Source organism: Nanorana parkeri, unplaced genomic scaffold (genome assembly GCF_000935625.1).
Source record: "Nanorana parkeri isolate BGI_ZX_2015 unplaced genomic scaffold, ASM93562v1 scaffold162, whole genome shotgun sequence".
Taxonomy (NCBI): domain Eukaryota; kingdom Metazoa; phylum Chordata; class Amphibia; order Anura; family Dicroglossidae; genus Nanorana; species Nanorana parkeri.
In genome coordinates, this window is record NW_017306430.1 from 418,146 (window position 1) to 443,309 (window position 25,164).

Sequence of the window (25,164 nt, forward strand, 5' to 3'; positions counted from 1 at the left end):
TAAGGGTAATTTTACTAAACCATAATATGCATTTGTCACTATTTGGAAGTTGTATTCCTTCAGTGTGCGCACCATACACTAGGAAATATCATGTGTTTAACACCTCGAACATATATTTAACTGGTAAAGTGTATGGGAGTGAAAAAAACCTTGTCGTCTTGTATTTGTTGTACTGTGTAAAAAAAAAAAAATGTTCAACCTCCTTATTTCTACTCCTCCATTCGCTTGCTTAGACTGTCTGGTCCCTTTGTCTATCGCTCTCTCTTGGATGCTCTTCTTATAGAACCTATCATTAAACCATCTTTTCCAAATTCAAAGCCAGCAAGAAGGTCCACTGGTGTGCTTACCAGTGAACAATCTGTGAGGTGAGATACTATTATGGTAACGAACATCGATTTTGACGGCCTCTGGTTTGGCACTGTGTTTCGGTAGAAAATAAATATTTTAGGCAATTTGGAAGTTTAGAAAGAGACTACTCTCCCTTGCTATTTCCTGTTTTTTGGGTTTTTTTTTTTTTAGGGGGGGGCGGCTTTGAGTGGGGTTAAAGATAGATATATATATAGATAGATATAGATATATACATATATATATCTATTTATATATAGATATATAGATATATAATTAGTACAAAAAGAATGTATAAGACATAATAGAGCGATGGGTTTCATGCAATGAAAGCCTATGGGGATATACGGTACAGATGCCTACAGGACACTGAAGAATTGTGGAGCAGGTTGTAAACACCGGAGGCCATTAGACCAAGGTAAGTATGCATCTGGGGTGGGTGGGCTTGGTTTGGTCAGAAAACCAGGGTGAAAAGGAGACGTGCACTTATCCTTTAACAGAAAGTCAAAATTTGTCTATGAATTCAGCTGAAGAAATCTCTGAACCTACTGATCATCTTAACTTGCAGTTTTTACTGTCAGTTTATATGTTTTTTTTGTTTTTTTTTGTTCATAAGCTTTTTTATATGGCCTCTGATGTGATGGTTTGTAACAGGTTTATGCTGTCTAAGGTTTGCATGCATTACTGTAAATATTTTAATACAAGTAGATTGTTATACATCTCATGTTTGTGCAGTGTTGCCATGTTATTTGCAATGTCAGTGTTGATAATGGAGTTTTGCATACATCATTTTCTATGGTAATGCATTAGGTGTATGTTTTCTGTGTATGTGTATTTCATTTTCAGCAGTAATAAAGTACTAAATAAATTAGTATGTAAAAGCAAACCTTGTTATTTTGGATAGAATGGTGAGAATTGCTGTCTGTGCCCCTGCTGGGGATTTTATCCCCGCTAATTTATTCTAGCGATTACTCCCACAACTGCTAAACATGAAGAAAAATCCAAACAAACATTTTGTCACCAGAATAGGAATAAAGAGGAAATCTTTCAATGTGCACACTTGTACCAGTGACAACTTCAAAGTGTGAAATCCCCTCTTAGATATTTCCTATGACTTCCTTTCGTGTTTTCTAGCTGTTACTTCCACTGGTGTCGGTGACACTATGGCTTCTCTATTTCTGCAGAATCTAGCAAGAGTAGCTTTATGTGCATTTTGAGGGAGTGAATTTTAAGGTCATGAATGGGATTATTTAAAATGCATGTCCTTTTTTATGTTTACTGTTTTTTCTTTACTTCATATACAGTGATTAATAGAGATCTATTATTAACCTATGCATATTTTTTTTCCTCTCTAATGTACAGTGATCCACTGGAAACTACCCCAGTTGCTACCTATTCTGCTGAACCAGCTAAGAATATGCCCAGTTCATACAAATCTGGGCCAGCTGCATACAAACCCAGTGGTTCCTCAAGCAATACCAAATCAGCAGGCTTGCAACCAGGTAACTATAATTATGTAATACAAAAAGTGTGGCATTGAAAATGTGGTTCTCCTCAAAAAAGGTCAGAGGTGATTGGTTTGAAGTCTTCTTCCAGATTTTATTTTGCACTAGGGATGCACCGATATATAGGCTGCGGAAACATATCGGCTGAAAATGGCACTTTTGGCATAATGCCGAAAGTGCCATTTTCTGGCAGATATAGCGGTGCATCCATTCTCACTCTCCTCCCCGCTGGGCGCTGCTCTGTGTTCCAGCAGGGAGGAGATAAACTGTCACAGGCGGCCGAGCGCTGCGTGGGGAGAGCGCTGTGAGCAACCGGCGTCTCTCTTCCCACACTGCTCAGCCTCCTGTGACAGATCAGAGGAGAGCAGTGTGGGAGGAGACAGCCAGCGCTGTCACAGCAGGCTGAGCTCCGCTCGCTCAGCCTCCTGTGACAGTGTGTCAGGAAGGAGAGAAGTACAAACACTCAGTGATCGCTGAGTGTTTGTAAATAATTGAGGACATGGTGTGGTTACTATAGCCTCAATTATGAATGGGAAGTGATCTACAACACTTCCTGTTCATTCATAATTGAGGCTATAGTAAACATACTCTGTTCTCATGTTATGAATTAACAGGAACACTCATAACATGGGCTGCAAAAAAAAGTTTGAGGACTCTGTGTTCTCAATCTGTTTTTCTATTTTAAAAGGGAAATATCAGGGATTTGTTTAGACCCCTAATATTTCAGCGACGCCCCTAAAACTAAAGTAAAAAATACATATAAAATAAAAAAAGTTAAAATAAAAAACATTTACGGTTTCGGCCTGACATTCTTTTTGTTTCGATTTTCATTTCGGTGCACATCTACTGTGCACCTATTTGTCCTCTCTTGCATCCTTAGGCTGTCTGGGGAATTCTGGAGATCAGTGTTCTAATTATCTAAAGAATTCCTGAGTTTGTGGGCTCAAAGGTCCCTACACCCCTTCCAATAAACCAGGCTTTTCAATAAATTGATGTAACAATTGCATGTTTGCAAACATTTGCTTACTTTGTATCTTTCTCACAATGTTCATGGTGTCAGTGTACTATCTATAGCCATGGTTGTCAACCTTCGTGGGGCCAGGGAAAGGTAAATTCTTCTAAACCTTTCCATGCCCCGACAGTACAAAAAAGAATTTACCTATTCATATGTACTGTGAAGCTCTCCTTCAGAAATGAATTTCAATCTAACTGCTCCCTCCCAAAAATGTGTGGATAAGGATAGTAATTACAGATGTTTTTATAAACACAATTATTTTTACAGTCACAAGGATCTCCAAAATGTCATGAAGTTAGCATTACTGTGTGGTTATTGTGCAGTTTGTATTTCTTTGACGGCGTCCTACAGTAGATATACACATACAAGTTCTGAATGTTGGAAGAGCCTCTCCTTAAATTTAGGTTACCTAGCCTGTAGTTTCCTCTTATCAGATACACGGATTTTACAATACGCTAGTAGTTAGTCTGCAATAATCATGTTTGCCACTGGGTGGTACCATGTTACTTTGAAAGGGTTCTGTCCGAAATATGTTTCTTATTATTGAAAATCAAATCCTGCAAATGGCTGTATTAATGAAGGGGCACTTTATTTACTGGTTGATCGCAGCTACTTTTTTGGAAAGGCTATACAGAATGATAGGTATATTAGAATAGGTCAGGTTTAATGATTATTGAACTGTCCTTTCATTGTACGTTTATGCTCTGTGTGGTTCAGCTGGTTAGCTTTGCTGCGTGTCTTTTTTTTTTTTTCTCACGCCCTTCAATTAAACAGGCCTTGCACATCGCTAATGTTATTTATTATTTGGGGTGAGACCCAAATTTGTGTGATCTTTGTCTTAAATGTCTTTTTTTTTTTTTCAAGCGCATGTTTTCCCTAAAGGAAATAATGAGAAATAAGATATTGCAAGAAAGTTTAAACACTGCTTTAGTATTTAGCTACAAAGTGATACTATTCCCTGGGAAAACCGTAATTATATGTGTGGAATCTATCCAACTATTGCTGAATTTGGAGGGGGAGGGTGCTCCTTTTGGCCAGAGAGTAAAAGGACCGATTGGTCAGATGTTCAGAAAGTACAAATATGATGTAGCTGAACCTTTCAGACTCTGTAATACAGGATGTTTGTACTCTGCTCTCCAAAGAGTCAGGTCATTAATATCAGTACCAAATTCTCTTCTCATATACATGCACAAGATTTTCATGTATCCTACCCATTGTTATTTCACCCATGTCATGTTAGTGAGGCCAGCATCATATCGTATGCCATTGAAGTACAGGTTTCATTCGTTTTCCAAACTTGGAATAAGCACAATGTAATTAAGTTAACTTGTACAAGTACCTTCTGTACCAGATACTAAAAAACAGGCCAGCTAAGCATGGGTTGATGAAACTTAACCGGTACACTTAAAAATCTACACTTACTCTAGATATGTTTGTAAAATACATTGGTGCTGATTTAATGATTTCAGTTTGTTACTCACAATTAAGTTAACCGTGTCAAAAACATAAGCATTTTAATGAAGAAAATACATAGGCAGGCACAGGTCAAAATGATCAGTCGTTTCAGAGATGTACAGTTTTTCCATCTCACCATAGAAGACGCCAGAACGCTTGCATTTAAACAGTCATCACTGGCTGTTTCAAATTTGAGCAGTTTTCCCACTGCCGATCCTGAGCACCGATCCCGGGCACAGTGGTGCTCTGGATCGGCAGTGGGAAAACTATGGCAAAAAAATGGTTGGCCCTCCTTTTTTTAAATGCACATATAATCTTATGAGATGATGTTCAAATTATTTGGTCCAGTGACAGGGTCTCTTTAATGTGAAGCCTAGTCACTGTGAAGAAGTCACAGTAAAATGTTTCTTTAGAGATTGATCTTTGTGTCCAACGTATAGTGCAATTAATGCATTTGTGCAATTATTAAACTCTAACCCACTATTTACTAATAAGGGCCAGTGTTCGTAATGCCATCTACTACAGTAAGCTGAAATGATTTATTCTATTTATTTACGTTTTCAAGAACTTAATTAGCTGTAAATGATCTTATCTGAATGGAGTTCAAAAATAACCTAATTTGGCATTAAGTTCAGCAAGTGGTTTTGCATGAAGGAAAGCGAGGAACATTTTCATCTTAGAAGCTGTGAGTTACAGAACTTCCTTTGTTTTTGCTCAAAAGACAGGAGCATGACCATACTCACCAGAGCTGGCAGGCTGAAATTACACATTTGGGATAAAGATTTGTGTAGCTTTCTTATAGATTTGTGTTGCAGAGCTTATAAACTAGAGTGAGAACCAGTCGATCAAAAGGCAATGTGTGTTTAATCCATTTTAAGGATTGCTTGTGAATGAAAATTGATCCTTATAGCTATTCCTAAATACCTGTTGTGTGTGTGTGTGTGTGTGTGTGTGTGTGTGTGTGTGTGTGTGTGTGGTTATTGCTTGAAGACACGCTAGGTACAAGTTTACTATTCTTATGCAGTTGGTCTACAGATGCTGAAAGCATGGTAATGTTTAAAGGTTCATTATAATGTGAACCTTTCCTTTGTTAACATATTGATACATTGATAATCACCCATTCTTGACAATTGGTACCATAAAGCTTCTGTCTCACTTCCTTGTTATTGTCGCCTCGACTAAAGCAACTCCCTCTTCTTTGACTTGCCTTTACACGGACATTATTATTATTATTCACCTTACCAACCGCTCAATGGCTGCAGCCACTCTCTGCCAATACCTCCACTGGTTCCCACATGACCAACATAAAAAATTAAAAATACTAACCATAACATTCAAAGCCATCCACAGCTTCCCCCCCCCGCTACACGCCCGACCTCATAGCAAAACATCACCAAAACTGTCCTCTCCACTCCTCGCAAAGCCTCCTCAAAACCTCCCTCCATGCTTGCTTCCAGTACTTCTTCTCCAAAGATGTTCCCTTCCTATGAAACTTCATACTCCTGTCTGTCCTACATTGTTTGCCTTTAGGTTATCCTTAAAGACTCATCTCCTCAGGGAAGCCTATTCCTCCACCTAATAACTGTGCTTTTACTACCTCCACCCTTCACAATAAATAACCTTTTTGTATATCCCTTGCACCTTTTTGTATTGTACCTGTAGTGTCTCCCATTATTTTGTAAAGCACTGTGGAAACCGTTGGCACTATATTAATGCTGGATGATGATGATGATGATGATAATCTACTCCATCTGTTTTTAAATGCACTCCTTTTCCCACAACACACAGACTACACAGATTAAGCTGTACTATTGCTGATGTACAGCCATTTCAACTTATCAAAATTAAACAACCCTCATCTCCATTTCTAGCACTCCTCCTGGCCACTTCAGAAAGCAGTTTTACATGTCTGCCACGATAAGGGTAGAGGTGTCTTTTACGTGCAGGTCGTGATTGAAAGCCCGGCTTCACCTTAGCTATGCTGTACAACAACCAAGATGGCAGCACCCAGTGTTTCTCTCTGTCTGTTTCCTTGCTTCCTGGCCTGGTATCACCAGGACATGAAATGAGAGGGTGTGGGTGTCACTGGGACAGATACAAAACAATAAATGTCTGACATATTCTCATTCACCCCACCCCCACATGGAAATGTTGAACCTTTATTGAAAATACATGTTCAGCAATCTCCGATGGCAGTCATTGCACTTTAGGTAGAGAATACAATGCACATGAGTTTCCCTATTGAAGAACATATGTTGCTGAATGTCGGGAATGTAAATTTGCAAATCTTGGTTGACTTTTCGTTCGGCTTGATAAGTCAAGCCAAACTAAATCCCAGCAGCCAGGTAGCCAATGCTCCTTAAAAATGACAGCTGGTTGTCTAACTTTTTAGTTTTTCTCTAGTTGGTGTCAATGGAACTGAATCCTAAAAAAAAATCCTGCAGGCTCCTGGATGGACATACTGGCTCCTGAATTCCATAAAAATGTGTCCACCCCTGAGCTAAGTGTTAATTATTCAATGGATTTACTGTAAGAAAATAGTCAATGGTGAAAAAGAAAGCAAAGTAAGGAACTTCACAAACCTGTAGAGCCGGGGTAGCCAAACTCCGGCCCTCCAGCTGTGGTGAAACTACAAATCCCATGATGCATCTCTCTCCGGGAGTCATGTCTGCGGCTGTGCAACCTTGCAATGCCTCATGGGATTGGTAGTTCAGCCACAGCTGGAGGGCCGGAGTTTGGCTACCCCTGCTAGTTTCTCCCCTAGGGTATTGCAGAGTTGCTTCAAAGTACTAAAAGGATCATTAAAAAAGACATAATCCTTTAGAAAACTACTTTCCATTCTCTATTTGACACCATCAACCTGTCATATTATTTTGACGAAAGTTTGCAAAATATTAGTCATTACAGACTGCTGTCACTAGTATGAATAGGTACAGTATAGCAGCCATGTAAGCAGATGTAAAGGTAGGAATCTAAAAACACAAAAAGCCTTTATGAAAGTGGCAACCCGTTCACTGCTCTGGTGACATTTGGAAAGGATACAAGGTCTGCCTGTTCAGAAGAATTATTATTTTTTTTTTCACACTAAGGCCCCGTTCACATTGAGCGGTTTGCAAATCACGCGTTTGTCGCGAGATTTGCATTTTGCGCATTGTCGCGCGATATCGCGCAAATGCTTGCATTGAGCAAGCTTGAATCGCGGCTAAATCCGCTCTAAAAAGGGTCCTGCGGTAGCGACACACGACCCGCGACAGCAGGACCCTTTGCCCCGTTGAGAAGCATTGGAGAGTAAATCGCTCAATGTGAACGGGCCTTTAAAGTTTAAACTTTGAAGGGGATTGGGTGGACAGATAGAATGCCTTTCTGTTTGTTCTGTCAGTCTGGGCTTTACTATGTAAATTCTTATGCTAAATAAAAGCAACTGTGGAAACGCCCATCTTGAGGCTTTTTAGTCATTTTCATTTTACCTGGTTCAACCTGCAGCTGTAAAAAGAAAATGCTAAAATGGCTGCATTTAATATAGCGATATATTTTTGTGTGGCAGTTTTACTGTTTTCATGTATTGTTGATATCAGTAAAAAGGGGAGGAATAGCTGGAATACATCTGCCCTGTTAAAAGATGGCTGCCACAGGAATTTACATTGATGGCAGAGATATTGTTGGGTTTCCTCTAACTACAAGCAGAAACCTTTTGTTATACTGGTCATCAGAACACTGTTATTGATCACTCTAAAGAAGGGGCTGGGTCAATCTGGTCCTCAGCTTAGTGTTAAGGTGCCCACACACCTTCCAATTATCTGCAGATTTTCTGTGGTCAGATGGAAAAGGTGCAACAGATTGGCCCAGGTGGAGATGACTCCATCCACACAGTTTAGCATAGATGGAGGAATCTGTTGCATCTTTTCCATCTGACCACAGAAAATCTGCAGATAATTGTAAGGTGTATGGCCAGCTTTAGGCTGTAGCTGTCTCTCTGGCAGCTGGAAAAACCGGCATTAACACCCATAAGGACCTGCCACAGAAGTGGTTTTAAAACCTAACTGGAGTATTCTCTCTCAATACGTCCTCACTTAAACTACATTCTTTCTCTTTAAATTAAGAAAGCGACTACAGCCTTTCATGGACGGGACCCTCTCCAGTAATGTGCAGAATGAGTTGCATCATACTTGGTGTGTCATATTAAAAAAAAATGCACATCTGCTAAATTTGTGATTTAAAGTAGTAATAAACTCTCAAACCTTTTTTTTCAATAATTCAGGTCACTCAAACCTACATTGTCCTGCAAAGTATGTCTTTACATTTTTTCCCAAAAAAACAGTTGGCTTCCCTGAACTTCCTGTTTAAGTACAAGATCACAAGGGACAGAGCAGACTCCAGCAGTCCATTTATTGTCTTGAAGGGAGCAGGGGAGTGTCTTGTCTTGCTGTGACTGTGTGTTTGTGGTGACAGCTTATCAGCACACACTAGGGTGGCTCCATAGGTTCCTGCAAGGGAAAGGAGCCACCCAAAAACAGGATATCAGGATCAGTGCTCAGGAGACCAGCTGATTCTGCAGCTTTTAACCTCCAAGGAGCAGCATCCATTGTAAGTGATTTATTCAGCATTTGAAGCTTAAAACCCCTTTTGACTTTCATATCACTTTTAAATATGCATTGTGATCCCATGAGTGTGTGTATCTGCATATGAAGATCCACTTTATAAGTGATTTATGGATTGTATATTCCACACTTCAGTGGAGTAAGCCCACTTGTATTGCTCTTGCTGAAAAGGGAGTATGTGTCATTTAATTGTAGTGATGTAAATACATCTGTATGGCTAATCTGTATACAAATGGTTAAATGCACAGTTGATTTAAAGTGTATGTAAAGGTGAAAAAAATAAACCTTTTGGCTGTCCATCACTGTAAGTACATGAACAATTTTACCTGCCAAAAGATTTGTTGTTCTATTCAGCCAATCCTGTGATCCAGGTAACCCTGCAAGATAGCATGTCCAATATTCTGAGACCACGATTGAGCAATACAGCCCGGTCTATGGCCTGCCCAAGCCTGTAATTGGAAAGTGAAGAAACCGCAAAACCCTTGTTGGCTCTATTCTAGAGTGAGTGTTACAGCATAGGGTCACTGCAGCAATTCCTGATTGTCTGCTAGTACTCTCCCTCCAACTGTGCAGCTCCCTATGCTGAATATTAGAGGAGGGTTATGTCACTGCAAACCTCTGTACCATGTACAGTAAATATCACATGCTTTGTTCAGCCATAGGTTGCCTTGATATTTTTTTGTTGTTGTAATAAACACCTGTCAGGTAAGGACATCATGTGTCCTGCTTGCTTCAGTTAAACCCATCTATCATTCATTTTTAATTTTGCTTTATTCTGATTTATTTTTGTTCGTGACAACAAGCCACAGGAATGTATGCTGTCATAACTGATACAAACATTGACTGCACTAAGAAAAGCCTATTGTGAGACAAATGCTGGTGATATGTAAATGTCAGCCATGCAAATAACGTGCTTATAGCATGAAACCGAATTTCATACAGTAAGAGGGTGGAGCAGAAAATAATAGAAAGTTAAATATTAAATGGTAAAGAGAAATATGATCTTTATTTGGAGAAGGTGCTATTAGCTAATCTGTGCTGCACTGTAGAAAACTATGCGCTAGTGCAGTCCTGTTCAATTCTAAAAAAAAAAGCTGTGTTCCATAGGCTATCACCTGATTTTACCTCTTCCTGGACATGTTGCCAGGCTGCTTTCTTTCTCAGCCATTACATTGTGTACATCTTAACTGTCATTTTATAAAGTAGAGGAGTTTCTTGTCTATCAGGGATTTCAGGTGGCCCCATCTGTAGAGCTCAAACGCACAGTCTATGAGCTGCACCTTGTTTTGGTAATCCTATATTAACTTTTTGGGTGCCGTGATTACAAAATACATTGGACATGTGTAGACGCTGGTGACACTTGAATCTTTTGCACCAGAATACTTTAACCACTTGCTGTCTGAAACAATTTCTTACTTTAACCACTTGCTGTCTGAAACAATTTCTTACTTTAACCACTTGCTGTCTGAAACCATGTCTTTCTTTAACCACTTGCTGTCTGAAACAATTTCTTACTATTTGCGCACACATGATAACATTTTTGGCTAGAAAACAGCTTCAAACCCCCAAACAATGATATATTTTTTGAAATAAATTTTTTGTGTCACACAGTATTTGCGCAAATGTTTTATCAAACCAGTATTTTTAGGATAGAATACACTAAAATGATATTTTGGGCACAGAAACAGAATATAATACCCAATTTTTTTATAAAATGTGAAAGATGGGGTCACGTCAGGTATATAAATTCCAAACAAACATAAATGCATACACACAATAGTTTGGGCTTGATGGACTTATGTCTTTATTCAACCTTAAATACTATGTAACTATGTCAAGCCTTAAAATTGCTTTCGCTTCAGTACCCCAAATTTCCCATAGGGAACACTTTAAACGCTTTTAGCGCTCATCACTTTAGTGCTAACAGTGATTAATGGCTCTAGAATTATTGCTGTCACTCTGATGTTTGCGGTGATATGTAACATGTGTAGCGCCATTTCGCACGCAGGTGTACCAACGCGTGGGGAACAGGGGACTCTAAAATCTTTGAATTTTTTTCTTTTTCTTATGTTACTTTAACTGCTTGCCGTCCGCCCGTTGTAAAAAAAAATGGACGGACGGCAAGCTCCCAGTGGCGGGTCGCCATAAATAAATGGCTTTTTTTTTTCTGTTACCGTACACCTGATTGGCGGCTCTATAGCCGTCCGATCGCTTGTACGTGCTGCCCTGCGCCCCCTCTGCAGTGCCGCCCCCCCATCCTGCACCATCTGCAGCCCGGGACCGGCATGGGTGGATGGGAGGGAGTTCAGCATCTTCCTCGATGCTGATCTCCCTCTGACATCTGATTGCGAAAGTGATGTGTAATTACATTATTTCCGCATGCAGCTGTCATTTCTCTGGCTGCTATAGCCAGAGAAGAAACTGGTGAAGCAGATCTTAGAGACCCCTAATGTCTCCATAAAGAGGACCTGCCAGTGTGCCTGTCACATAAGGGGATGGTTGGTCTCCTGTGTGATAGCAATAACATTAAGTGAAAAAAAAATTGGAAAACAAGGCACATAAATAAAATGAAAAAGGTTTTTTTAAGTCTCCCACCCCCACGTTTCCACACATATAAACATAAATACGCACAAGGTGTGCCAGCGCACAAAAACTACAATTGCGCTACACATGTTACATATTGCCGCAAACATCTGAGTGAGAGCAATCATTTTATGGCCATCAATTACTGATGACACTAAACTGATGACCAATTTTGGGTATTGTAGTTTTATGAGATTTCGCGGGCACGTGCAATTTTAAGGCTTGACATGTTTGGTGTCTATTTACCCAAGTGTGTATATTTTACCAAAACCCAGTGGCAATTAAATACCACCAAAAGAAAGCTCTATCTGTCCCCAGAAAATTGTATAAAATTCATTTCAGTACAGCGTTGCATGACGGAACAAATGTCAGTCAAAGTACCATAGCACTGAATACTGAAAAATGGCCTGGACAGGAAGGGGGATTTAACACCCGAGTCAGCAAGTGGTTAATTTTTTTTATTTTTACACTTCTGCGGGCCGCCGTATATAAACGTATTGCGGCTCGGAAGTGGTTAGATTGCAGTAAAACTGGAAATAAAACCTCTCTGCATAGAAAATAGCAGATCTGGTGGAAATATATATACAAAAGTTCCAGTACATACAGTGTGGCAAATAATTATTTGTCACCTGCAGATTTTGTAAGTTTTGCCCATGAAAGGTCTATCATTTTTATCATAGGTGCATTTTAAATGATAGAGACAGAATATCAACCACAAATCCATTAAAAACACATGATACAAATGTTATAAATGGAGTTTCAGTTCAGTGAGTAAAATAAGTATTTGATCCCCAAACAAAACATGACTTTGTACTTGGTGGAGAAACCCTTGTTGGCAAGCACAGAGGTAAGATGTTTCTTGTAGTTGGTTACCAGGTTTGCACACCTCTCAGCAGGGATTTTGATCCACTCTTCTTTACAGATCTTCTCTAAATCCTTAAGGTTCTTGGCTGTCGCTTGGCAACTAGAAGTTTCAGCTCCCTCCTTACATTTTCTATAGAATTAAGGTCTGGAGACTGGCCAGGCCACTCCATGACCTTAATGTGCTTCTTCTTGAGCCACTGCTTTGTTGCCTTGGTGGTATGTTGTGGGTCATTATGCTGAAAGACCCATCCACGACCCATCTTCAGTGAGCTGACTGAGGGAAGGAGGTTCTCATCCAAGATTTTACAATGCATGGCCCCTTCCATTGGGCCCTCAATGCGGCAAAGTCGGCCTGTATCTTTAGCAGAGAAACAACCTCAAAGCATAATGTTTCCACCTCTGTGCTTGACTGTAGGGATGGTGTTCTTAGGGTAATAGTCAGCATTTTTCTTCCTCCAAACACGGCGAGTTGAGATAATGCCAAAGAACGCTCATCTGACCGCAGCACTTTCTCCCAATCCTTCTCTGAATCATTTAGATGTTTGTTGGCAAACTTCAGACGGGCCTGTACATGTGCCTTCTTGAGGAGGTGGACCTTCCGGCGCTGCAGGATCTCAATCCATGGCGGTGTATTGTGTTACCGATGGTTTGTTTGGTGACTGTGGTCCCAAAGGCCTTGAGATCAAGCCACCAAAATGCAGTCTATCTAAAGTTGGCCATGCACTGTTAGAATTACAGGCTATTCTTGCAAGGACCTTTCTTGTGAAGGTCCTTGTCCTTGTTCTGGAACTATCTGTTTTAGGGTGACCATGCTTATTTACTCTCTCCCATTTGCTCTCCTGCATTGTCACACTGTCACATGCTCTTCCATTGGAAACTGGTGGTCGTGCCAACACTCTGCAGAGACATTTCTACTGCTGTCGCAATAGGGACACCTTCCCTAAGAAAGCATATTCCGCTGCCACTGGAGGGAGAACATGTAGGTTGCAGGGGCTGAGATGCAAAGAAGGTGTAAACAGTATTTTGTACAAAGAAAACGAAATGTCATCCAGTTAGATTTTACATCTACATTTAAATATCTACAAAGAATCATGCAATTTTTTGTCATTTTGGAGCTTTATTGTTTTTGGCAAATACAAAAAAAAAATGTTTGCCTTTTTTCTCCTCTGTATAATTTACAGGCGAGTATGGACATAAAATAAAACTCTAGTCAAAAATATGTTCAGTTTTGGATAAGGTAGGGTTTGTATTGTCTAGATCCCTGTTCTGGATATTTCTTCTCACTTTTCTGGTTGCCACTGTGAGGGAAATCTTAACAATGAAGACACAACAACATAAACGTCTGACAGAGGTCCTGACAGTCTCTTTTTACTATAGCAATGTGTATTATTGTGGTTTTTCTCCCTGTTGGGTGTTTTCTTTGCAGCCCTGTCTTTAACTCATTGACGGGGACAATAAAAACATTGTCAAATTCTGATCAGTTTAGTCTGGTATTCCATTTCAAAGTGAACCCGTGAGAAGGAAACTTGTAGATGTGATTGCGGACTCGTTTTTAAAGGTTCATGCCCCAGGGCTGCCATCCTTCTCCATTACCTTCCAAGATTCATGCCAAGAACAAGCATACAGCTAGTAAAATCTGAAAACTCATGTCGCTGACTTGCTAGGTGGTAAAGTCAGGATCAAGAAAACTGTCCCATACCACAAGTCAAAGAAGAAGTAGAGGCAAGGCACTGGACCCACTTATCTGGTGCATCAAAGAAAAGTCTCTAGTTTGTTCAGCTGAGTTTGGCAGTTCTCCACAAAGCAGAGGCCTATCTAGTAAAAGGGGTTATCCAGCTTGAGAAATCTACATGAAGCTGAACCAGAAGGAATGGTTACATTGTATTTTATTAAGCCGCAGTTGTAAAAAAAGGCACCAAAACCAGCCATTGGGTGCGAGGGCTAAACAATTCCCCCTTCACCAGGATTTTGACAACTCTCAAATAATATATTGTACTAGGATCCCAGACCAATACGTCAGAACCAGGGGATTTACAGATGTGATTTAGTGGATTTTTGTGCTAAGAAGCAGTGCAGCATAAATACCACATGTCAACAGTAGCATAACCCATGTTTGTATCGCCACAGTTATATTGCATATTGTGTATAATTTACCATGACAAATTTAAGAACTGTTTTTTGTAAATCTCCCTTATTGTGTATTTATAACATAATTGTTTGCAGTTAGTGATGAAATATATTTAGTCGTGTTTGCAGCACCTTAACTGTCTTACTTCTGTTTTTCAGCATCTTCTACTGGAAGAATCACAAATCCGCCTTCTACAAGAACACCTGCATCCGATAACAAACCCTTTGTACCACCTCCTATGGATGATCAAGATACATTGTTCCAGAGGGCAGAACATATACCTGCCGGGACACGCACCCCAATGTGTGCTATCTGCAACCTAGTCATTAGGTAGGCAATGATGTTTTCAATGTTTTGATACAGATGTTTAAAATGTATATTACAGTTCTGTAGATAACTAGTCATTTGAATTTGAACAGCCATCTGGAATACAACAGCCCAGGCTCCAAACATGGTCTGAGCTTTGGCTGTGTGTGTATGTTCTAGCTCTTTAGTTGGCCAAGGAATATTAAGAATACCTCATTCACCCTAGTATGGGCTAAATCACAACAGCAGTTTTTCACAAAAGTACCTACAGTTAATGATTGAATCCAAATTCCTAATTTTAAAAGGGGCTTGGTTAATCACTGATTGGTACTTTGAGAATTGTTCCAAGTTCTTTATTTACACCGGTTCCTATTGGTGTGTCACATGAACACATGTGTGTTATGTTGCATGTTTTGTGTTAAGGCAGCCTGTTCAATTAAATGGGCTGTCAATACACTCAGGCCTTGTTCACACCAAGCGCGGAGCAGGTGCAGAGCAGTTACAGACCGGATCAAAACTGCGTCCAATGTATTCCAATGGTATTTTTTGCTGCGGTTCACATCGCAGCGTGCAGTTCCAGAGCAGGTGAAAAAACTGCAGCAAGCCCTATTTTACCTGCTCTGGAACGCATCCAAATGCCTGGAACGTACTTAAAGCCAATGTTAAACTAAAAAAAAAAGAATTTTTGTTTTTACCAAATAGGCCCGGAACGCATCAAAAACGTGGCAAAAACGCCACACACTGTGTGTGCAGAAACCTGAGCGGATCTGCTCTGCATTTGGTGTGAACAAGGCATAAAACAGAGATGAACATTGAACATGCACCATATTTTTCCAGCACAGGGCACCACAAAGCAGGATAGTGTTACCAGGTGTTGTGATGCACTGCAACACATGTGCATCAGAGGTGAGGAGGGTTAAAGCATTATGCTGCCACTAATGATAAAGGACACTGTAAAGCACTATAACATGCATTAACGCACATTCCTACACCACACTGGAGAGGTGTGAATGGCCACTTATTGTTTTATTGTTTGGTGATTTGATTGCAGGACCTTAAAAAGTAACAGCTGTGAAGGTTTGCTTCTTAGTTTTTGAGTGCATCATCAGCATTATTTTTGTGCTTCATATTGTTATCATGTTTTGTTACCGATGAAGTTTAATCATTTTCTCCTGTTCGCATTAGATCCATTTCCTCTGATCACATATTAATGGCTACAGCAGGTGGTTTCAATGTGATTTCAGTTCATGCCCTTGTTGGCAAGAATACCTTGCAGTAAAGGGGGCACTTGTATCAAGTGACAGACTACGACACCTGTTCTGAAGCCAAAATACATCCAGGACAGGGACGCTCTACTTAACAGAATATAAAGCCAGACATGATCCTCAAGATAACATACCTTGCTTTTGTTTGCGCTGTCAATTATTGATTTTTTTTTTTTCCTTTTTAAATTTGTTCTCAATAGCCTTTTAGTAAGCCTAGCATCTTTCACTTCAGTTCATAATTTCCTGGGGGTGCTGTCATTAATAAACAACTGAATGTTTAGATGTTGGGCAGGGACTAGAAATGTTTTTTGCCCTAGTAAATACATCTAAGCCAAATTAATCTTCTAGTTGTGATACTGCATGTCCAGCTTTCCATATAGGACAGGTTTTAATAAAAAGGATAACTATGCTGTCACTATGCATCTCATAATCTGTCCAGTGGCTTTGGCTACTCGCATCCTAAGACCGTGGTCTGATTTAAATGGTAACATTTTGGAAATCACTCTTTTATTAAAGCTTATTGTAAGATTGCCCAACGTTTTTTGATAGATGACTGTGGCCAAAAAATAGCCTTTAACCCCTTCGTGACTGACAAATATAACATGGGTGCAAAAAATGAAAAAAGGGCCTCAGTCATGAAGGGGTTAAAGTGGTAATTCAGCTATTTCTCCTTTAAATATTTGCATGTTAAAGTGACACTAAACTCAGGAGTTAAATCCTAAAAATGCATTCAAGTACCTTAACTATTAACAAAAATGTATCTTATTTGTGTATCACTCGGCTGTAGATCATCAAATCATCTCTGAATTGGTGCTGACACTGTCCTTCCTTCTGGAGGGTGACTACTTTTGTTCCTCATGGTCCCTGTGTGTGTTGTAAAGTAGCCACCGCACCAAGCTCGCTCCCGTGATGGACTACAATCTCAATACAAATTAGTAAACTAAACGTGCGATCGTAGTCCATCACAGGTGTGAGCATGGAGCAGTGACGACTTTACAACACACAGGGACCATGAGGAAGAAAAGTAGCCATCCCCCAGAAGGAAGGACAGTGTCTGCACCAAATTCAGAGATGACCTGTGGGGGCTTTTAAAGCGTCTATGGACTTTTTGGGGTACTGAATTATGTCGCAGTTTACACCATTTTTAACCTGGGCATGTTGGGTATCTACTTACTCCTCGACTTGCTTGTGCAATATAACCATGCACATAGTAAAGTGATATTAAAGTCAAAAGGATTTTAATAGGGCTGCAACAACTAATCAACATAATCGATTAATCGGCTTCCGCTCAGTTGGCCCTGTTCATGGCTCCACACATGCGGCGCACCTCCTCCCCAACTCACGCTCACCGCTGCCAGACCCGCCCGCATCCACGCTCTACACGCCGCACCTCCTTCCCGCCTCACACTCACCCCCCGCCCACATCCACAATCGGCACATGGACGTGGGGAGATGTAGTAAGGAGGAGCAGGTGTGGGGGGATGACAGCCGCCGATAGACAGGCCCGATCTCAGAAGCAAGTTGCTGGAAGACTGCTCAGGTAAGCCTGCACTTTCCCCCACACGGTGCTCTATAATGTATTGCTGGGATTTGTATTCCTCTATAGCTGATGGTACATTTTGCTGTATATTATACATAGGAATACAAATCAAAGCAATACATTATACACTGTATGTATAATGTATTGCTGGGACTTGTTGTACTCCTCTATAGTCGGTGATATTCTGCGCTGTATAGAGGACTACAAATCCCAGCAATAATACATTATACAGCGCAATGCGGAATTCCACCAGCTATAGAGGAGTACAACAAATCCCAGCAATAATACATTATACAGTGCAATGCCGAATACCACTATCTATAGAGGACTACAAAACCCAGCAACAGTACATTGTACAGCACAATGCAGAATACCGCCAACTATAATGTACTATTGCTGGGATTTGTTGTGCTCCTCTATAGCTGGTGATATTCTGCATTGCGCTGTATAATGTACTATTGCTGGGATTTGTTGTCCTCTATAGCCGGTGCCATTCTGCATTGATTGCTGTATAATTTTACACTTTCCATTTCACTATATTGCACACCACACTTTTTTTTTTTTACTTCCACCGCTCCAGGTTTGCTCCTGTGATGGACTACAATCTCAATACAAACTAGTAGTCCTATCACTGGAGCCATTTTAAAAAAATTTATTTTGTTTATCCGATCAACCGATTAATCGAACTTAATAATCGCCTAACCGATTTTGAAAATAATCGTTAGCTGCAACTCTAGATTTTAAGCCATTTCAAATGCTGATGAAATCACTTGCACATCAAGGAACAGCATTCATTGTAAAAGTTTTAGTTTCCTGCAGAATCAGCTAGTTCCCTGAGCACTGGTCCTGACTTCCTGTTTTAGAGTGACTCCTTTCTCAAGCACAGTGCTATGCACTAACCCTTGTGTGTGCTAGTAAGTTGTGTCTCCACAAACACGCAGACACAGCACATCAAGCTACTCCCCTCCCCCCTTGGCCCCTTCTCCAAGCTAGTAGATGCACAGTTGCAGGAGTCTGCTTTGTCCCAAGTGATGCTGTACTGGCCATAAAAATCAGGGAGGTTTTGATGAGATTTGGAAGCAGCTGTTTACTGGCATTTACAGTTCTGCTATAAGCTCATGCCCGTGGCACGGCTGCTTCCGGCATCTGGAGTCTCTCATCCCTCCCTGGAGCCGCTCCAGGGAGGGGTGAGAGACTCCATGGATCCCCGCTGCTGTCCCCCGCTTGTGGGGTCTATGGCAGCGGGGATCCGAAGTAAAATCATCGGCGAGGGGGGAACAGAGGAGCGATCGCAATTCAGGATGGCAGAGCGGCAAGTATACCGGAGCCGCTGTCATCCTGTCACTTCCTGTGAATTCATAAATTCATGAATGGGGACTAGCACTCACTACAGAGACTCCTCCCCATTCATAAACTGTTGATAGTAAAATATTTTTAATATCATTTTCTGAATGAATGTGAAGCCTCTGTACTGAGTGCTTTCACATTCATTGAGTGCTGGGGCTGCAGAAAAAGAAATTGAGGCCTCTGTGTTTCAATTTATTTTTCCATTTCAAAAGGGAAATGTCAGGGGTCTGTTTACCCCAGATATTTCACCGTAGCCCCCCAACAGTATAAAAAATAAATAAAATAAAAAAGTCCAGTTGCATCTTGCATATCACTAGTGGACAGTATGAGGCCTAGATATTTTTATATTCAGATGCTCTCGCTGTGTTATACTACCCTGTATAATTTTTTACCACCCTCGGCTTATATTCGGGTCAATACTTTTTCCCAGTTTTTTTGGCTAAAATTAGGTACCTCGGCTTATATTCGGGACGGCTTATACTTGAGTATATACGGTACTTGGAATCCATTGTGTCTTGCTTTGTATGTGTGGTAACCTTATTGAAGGGTGGGGAACACAGAGCACGATCCTGAATATTCTGCATTCCACATAATCCCTTATTCACCTGCAGTTGAACTTTGTGTACTGATCAGAGACTCGTAATCTTGAAAGAGCCATCATTGTGTAGGGATTTTGTTGCTGAAGGGTTTTTTTCCTCTTCTTTTTTCCTCTTGTGTCCCGAGTTACATTAGGGATACCTTCCATAGCATTTCCACGCTCTCAGGGTCCCATTTTGCAGGTTGCATTGCCTGTCTTTTTAATACAGATAGAAACTCAATACTGTCTGGAACAGGGAAGCTTGTCTTCTTTAGTGTCAGTCTTTTGTTAATGAGTCAGTTAAATTAGCCTGTGCTGACACTCGGAGAAGAGAACATTTTGTTGTACATAAGGGCTGCTATTGTTGCACCTCTACATAGCTGAGAGGATACTAGTGGATAAAGGTGCTTGCCCAGAGCATGGAGGGTATCAAGTTAGGTCAGTGTTTGCATTACTCACTCTGCCTCAAGAGATTTCCAGTTGAAGTACAGTTATTATTGAGGTTTACAATAGACAGCAAAATTCAAGCTAGGATTTCATTAATGTTTTTCATATTTATCTCTGTACGTTATAGAAATCCTAAAAATATATTTTGTAAAATGTTTTGAATGTGAACTCATTTTTTTGTTACGTTTATACACATTTATTCCAATGCATGTCCAATTTTATTAAAATTGTGTGAAAGGAAAGGTGTGTGTGTGGTGTCCATAACCAGCCAGGATTTTTATTTCATTTCTTCACCTGTTCTGGAGAGACAGTTGGTTATTAACCTCCCTGGCGGTATGATTTTCTTTTTTCTTTTTTTTTTACTTTTTTCATTCTATTTGTTTTCGGGTTTTTTGGGGGGTTTTTTACTTTTGAATCTCCCCGCCGGTTCCGCCCCCCTGCGACACGGACGCTCGCAAGGGACGGAACCCGGAAGACGAATGCCTGCATCAGCCGGAGGACACAGCGCGGCTCCAGGGACAAGGTAAGAGACGCGCTGTGTATTCCTGAGTGTTGCTCGGGGTTACCACTTATGGTACAGAAAATTAACCCCGAGCCACACTTGGGATTACCGCCAGGGAGGATAACAGTAACATGAACACTTTATCTCCAGTCACTCTCTACAAATGACACCCAATATTCTTTCTAAACAATTTCATTAAAATGCCATTATGTGTGTTGGATGGCATCCCAAGGAGCAGGTATTGGAATGCAGTTTTTTATTCACGCCATGCATTTGGACTCATTAGTACAGTGAACTTGTACACCCCCCAACCTCCTGTTGTCCCATTTAAAATAGGCTGTATTTGTAGCGATCCTCATTATCCTCTCCCCCCAGTGATCAGACTGCAACACTAACTTTGTAGCAAGTGCAAGCGAGGTGAGAAGCAGAATCAGGGATATCCGCTTCAGACATTTGTTCGCATGACATGTCTCAATATACAGCAACAGTTTAATTCATGATCATTCAAAAGCAGTCTTTCAGCTCCGGTTAGGTGACTTTGCCTAGGCTGAGATTATGTAATCTGTATGCAACATTCAGGGGAAAGCATTTCCTCGGTTTCCTCGCCTCCTGTATTCTAAATGAAAGTTAGTTTTTTTTTAAACCATACTTTGGCTCAAAAAAACGGAAGTTACATGCTACAATGCAAACCAGGGGAAGCAATAGCTATGCATGTGCCATAGTTAATATTAACGATAATTGGATGGAACAAAAATATCAGGGACCAAAAATTATTTAAATCTGTTATAAAACAAAGCAACACTATAATTTTTAACCAAAAATATTTATTAATCGTTCATAGTTTTTTGGTGCATATTTTAAGAGTGTTGATTTGTGTTATCTTTTCCACTTTGTTAAAAAAAGAACTGAGGTGAGTGAAAATCACTCAGCCTCATAGTTCGAGCTGACGTGTGACAATGAAACTGTCACACCGGCTCAACAGATCGGGAAGTGAGCGAACACATACCGACGCTCGCTCACTTCTCGATCCTGTCCCCGCAGAGAGCTGTGACTCACTCACGGCTCCCTGCAGGGATTCCCCCTCCTCCCCGCTCCGATTCACCAGCACTGACTGGCGGAACAGATGGGGGAGGGGGCGGGTGCAGCTGGCTCTGCCTCTAGATAGGCAGAGCCAGCTGTCAATCACGCAGCTGGGTAGATCTCGACAGTAATGCCGGGATCCATCCGGCTGTGGCGGTCTCGGTATACAGCAAGCTGTAGCTCACGGAATACTGAGCTATGGGTCACGGGAGGACGCTAGTTTCTGTCCTCCTGTGACCCTTAGAACTATGGGGAAAAACACCCCATAGTTCTCCTTTTTTAATTCAATTTCTTTGCCTACTTTATTATTTTTTTCCATTTTTTTTTTTTTTTTTCTATTTGATCTTCCTTGATAATTTTGTTCGCTCCAATTATCTTAACTCTTTAGTTTGGCACATTCATAACTATTGATTGCCCTCGTTTGCACCCCAGTATGAGACTTCCGGGTTTTTTTAGCTTGCTTTTGGGTTTTCAGCTCACTTCTGGTTACAAATTCTATTCTGGTGCACCCGATTTTTTTCAAGGTGAGATTTTGGCACTTGTTTGGCGTGTGCATGATTGCATACCATCTTTATAAAAGCTGATTTATTCCACTGGCAAATTATAAATATTTAGTGGATTCCTTCAGTTCCTTATTGCAGCATTATATCGTTAGGCACGATGATTCTGTGAGATTCTGTGACCGCCCGGCCATCCACACGGTTTTGTGCACGATTGCCGTGTGGTAACGGATCGCCCACTCCACTCACACAATGCCCCATGCATGCGTTTATTAGCATGCAGATGATAGGGATTGGTTTTAATTTTTTAGATTTTATTTAACTTTTTTGCTTTAATATTTTTTTTTCATTATGTATTTTTTTACTTTATCGCCTTTTTTTTCTTCTATTTTTATGTATTTACATTTTTATTTTTTCCAATTTTATGTCTACATTTTTAAGTGTTATATATTTAATTTTTTACTTGACTTTATTGCGATCACACAAGGGTAACAAGCCCTTGTGTGATAGCTTTTGGAGGTGACAGGTTCTCTTTATTGACCCTGTCACCTCCAACACAGAAGTTCTGGCACAGCTCTATTTCTCCTGTGACAGGAAGGCTGCATTCCTGTTTCACTGCACACATGGAGCAGAGTAGAGAACCGTCCTCTGCCTTGCTCCATGCTCTGGAACCTAATTTGCCGTGGTCATCAATCCCCCACAAGAGGGGGGGACCCTGAAGACTACAGCAAAAAGGAAACCCAGGTGCAGAGAGAGACAGGCAGCTGGGAGCAGTACACGGCCGGCCGCTGGAGATAGCGAGAGGGGAGGGGGGAGTGGAGGGGCGAGGAGAGAAGCGTGATTCAGGCAGGTTACGAGTGATTTTTGGACGACTGCACAGCCGTGTAAAATCACTCGTACAAAACGGCTCCCACACTACATTTAGCAGTGCTGCTTGCCCGCAGCCGGGCTAAATGTAGAAAAAAACTACTCGCCCGACGCCCGAAACTGCCTGTCGCGGGCGTCGGGCGATAGGAATTCCACACCCCTGATCTATTATGGTCATATAACACATGTTCTCCTCAGTTAGGTGTTCCTGTGGAACACCTGTGGGGTTTATAAGTGCATTTTCTTTATATTGCTGTTACAGCCGTAAAATCTTTATATGTGCTTGTTGGTCCATGCTCCATCTATACACCATCTATAAGTGGTAATCCCTTGGCAGAGTGCTCCTCTGTTAACTATATAGGATTTCAAAATTGTTTTTAGGGGGTAGGAGGATATGTCTTTTTCATACTGCTGTATACTATATAAATACTTTTTTATAAGTGCAGTGCAGCTGATTTGTTTTTTTAGAGGATTGTGGTGGTTTTAGATTTTGGTTTGTCCCATGCTGGCATGCAAGGTGGTGCAGTTCACGTTTGGGTTGATTTGCAACAACACAGCCGATAACTGCTCAGGGAACCAGAATTTACACAGTTGTATCATTTCATGTCCAGAAAGCACATGCTGACCCTGGATGGCTTCATCCTACCAGAGAGAAAAGCAAATGAAGGAATTGTCAAGGTGAGTCTTCATCTATGATGATGTATTGGGTTTTAAATGCCCATAAGTGTTAAACCTACATATTACTTTAATATGCATGTACTTAAAGTGGTTCTAGTGGATCTATTTTGTCATGTTAAGTGCAAGTTTAACACTTACAGGTATTTATTACCTCTTTAGATCGCAGTACTCTCCTGACAAATGCCTTCACACAGCTTTCAATCCAGAATGACGGGGCCATCTGTGTTTAGGCACTATGCAGGTATATAGTAAAGGAAAAATCCAGCTGCACGCCATTCCACGCTGAATCAGTTTATTGAAAGTTTTTCCTGCCTGATGTCCACTGAGGGGCAAACCTTGGGCAGGACTCGGTGTCACTGACGAACTTTCAATAAACTGATTCAGCGTGGAACAGAGTGCAGCTGGATTTTTTCCTTTACTATATAGCTGTTTGGTTTGAGTGAGGACACAGTCCTGCCATCACGCACCCAGCTGTCTTTCCCCTGCTGAAGCCATGAAGGTGTGATGTCTTATGCTTTGGTGTAACAGGCACAGGGTCAGCATCTGCGTCCAGGCCTGAGATGCTGGTTCAGAATGACCCGATCCTGTACTGTATATCTTGGTGCTGTGCAAATCTTGGCTGTGCTCACAAATCTCTGACAAAGATCAATCCCTGCTGCAGCTACTCACCATGTAACTTGCTCAAAAGTTGCAACATTACTGAGCACTGTTGGAGCAGAGAATGAGGAAATGCATCTTCTTGCCTGGATCAGATTGATGACATCATCTTAGCCAAGGACAAATCATTGACTAGCTCAAAGACTGCTTTTTAGTAAAAAGCTAGAGCTGTTCTAAAAAAAATACCGTTTCTGTATATCAGACAGAATGAATTCATGCAGATGTGTCATGTTTTTGAAAGGTCAACATTAACGTGAAAAATATATCTGATAGGTCTTATTTAAGAAATTTCCTCACGTATGTTATATTTATTCCATACAGCCATTAATGTAGCTTCTTTGTAAATGCAGCTTTTTAACGCATAGTGCAAATATCTCTGTAATTTATAAGATGATGGAAGATTATGTTCCTTTTAAACAATGTTGTTTTGTAAAAATGATTTACCAGATGCAGTGCCTCCAGAATATTAGAAAATCCCTTTCTAAGTGTGTTTTTATGACTTGCCGCCAGTTTTTACTCCTCGTTACATTCTCTTTGAGTTTTTGCCATATACCTAGCAGGCTCAGTGTGCAGCAATTTCATCTGCTACCTATTTTCTTCCCACCAGGGGACCATTTTTGTTGGCTTTGGGGAAATCGTGGCATCCAGAAGAATTCAATTGTGCTCACTGCAAGAAAAATATGGCGGAGATTGGCTTTGTTCAGGAGAAAGGTGCTCTCTATTGTGAAATTTGTTATGAGAAGTTCTTTGCACCAGACTGTGCCCGTTGCCAAAGGAAGATACTTGGTGTAAGTATTTTTTATCTTAAAAACTGCGTGGTGAATTGGGTTTCAGAGTGTCAAAAATAAAGTTGGCACTAATTTCATTAACATGACTTACACTTAATTTTTTTTTACATTCTTGTT

General features: G+C 40.7%; 1 protein-coding gene across 2 annotated transcripts in view; it reads left to right on the forward strand.

Annotated features, from left to right (window-relative positions):
- PDLIM5 (PDZ and LIM domain 5) overlaps nt 1–25,164 on the forward strand; it is a 149,905-nt gene that overhangs the window by 118,178 nt on the left and 6,563 nt on the right. For both annotated transcript variants that reach the window (XM_018554498.1, XM_018554499.1), the window contains 3 exons: nt 1,708–1,847; nt 14,652–14,823; nt 24,867–25,047. In XM_018554498.1, coding sequence (XP_018410000.1) covers nt 1,708–1,847; nt 14,652–14,823; nt 24,867–25,047 — 493 coding nt within the window. The remainder of the gene's footprint in view (nt 1–1,707; nt 1,848–14,651; nt 14,824–24,866; nt 25,048–25,164) is intronic.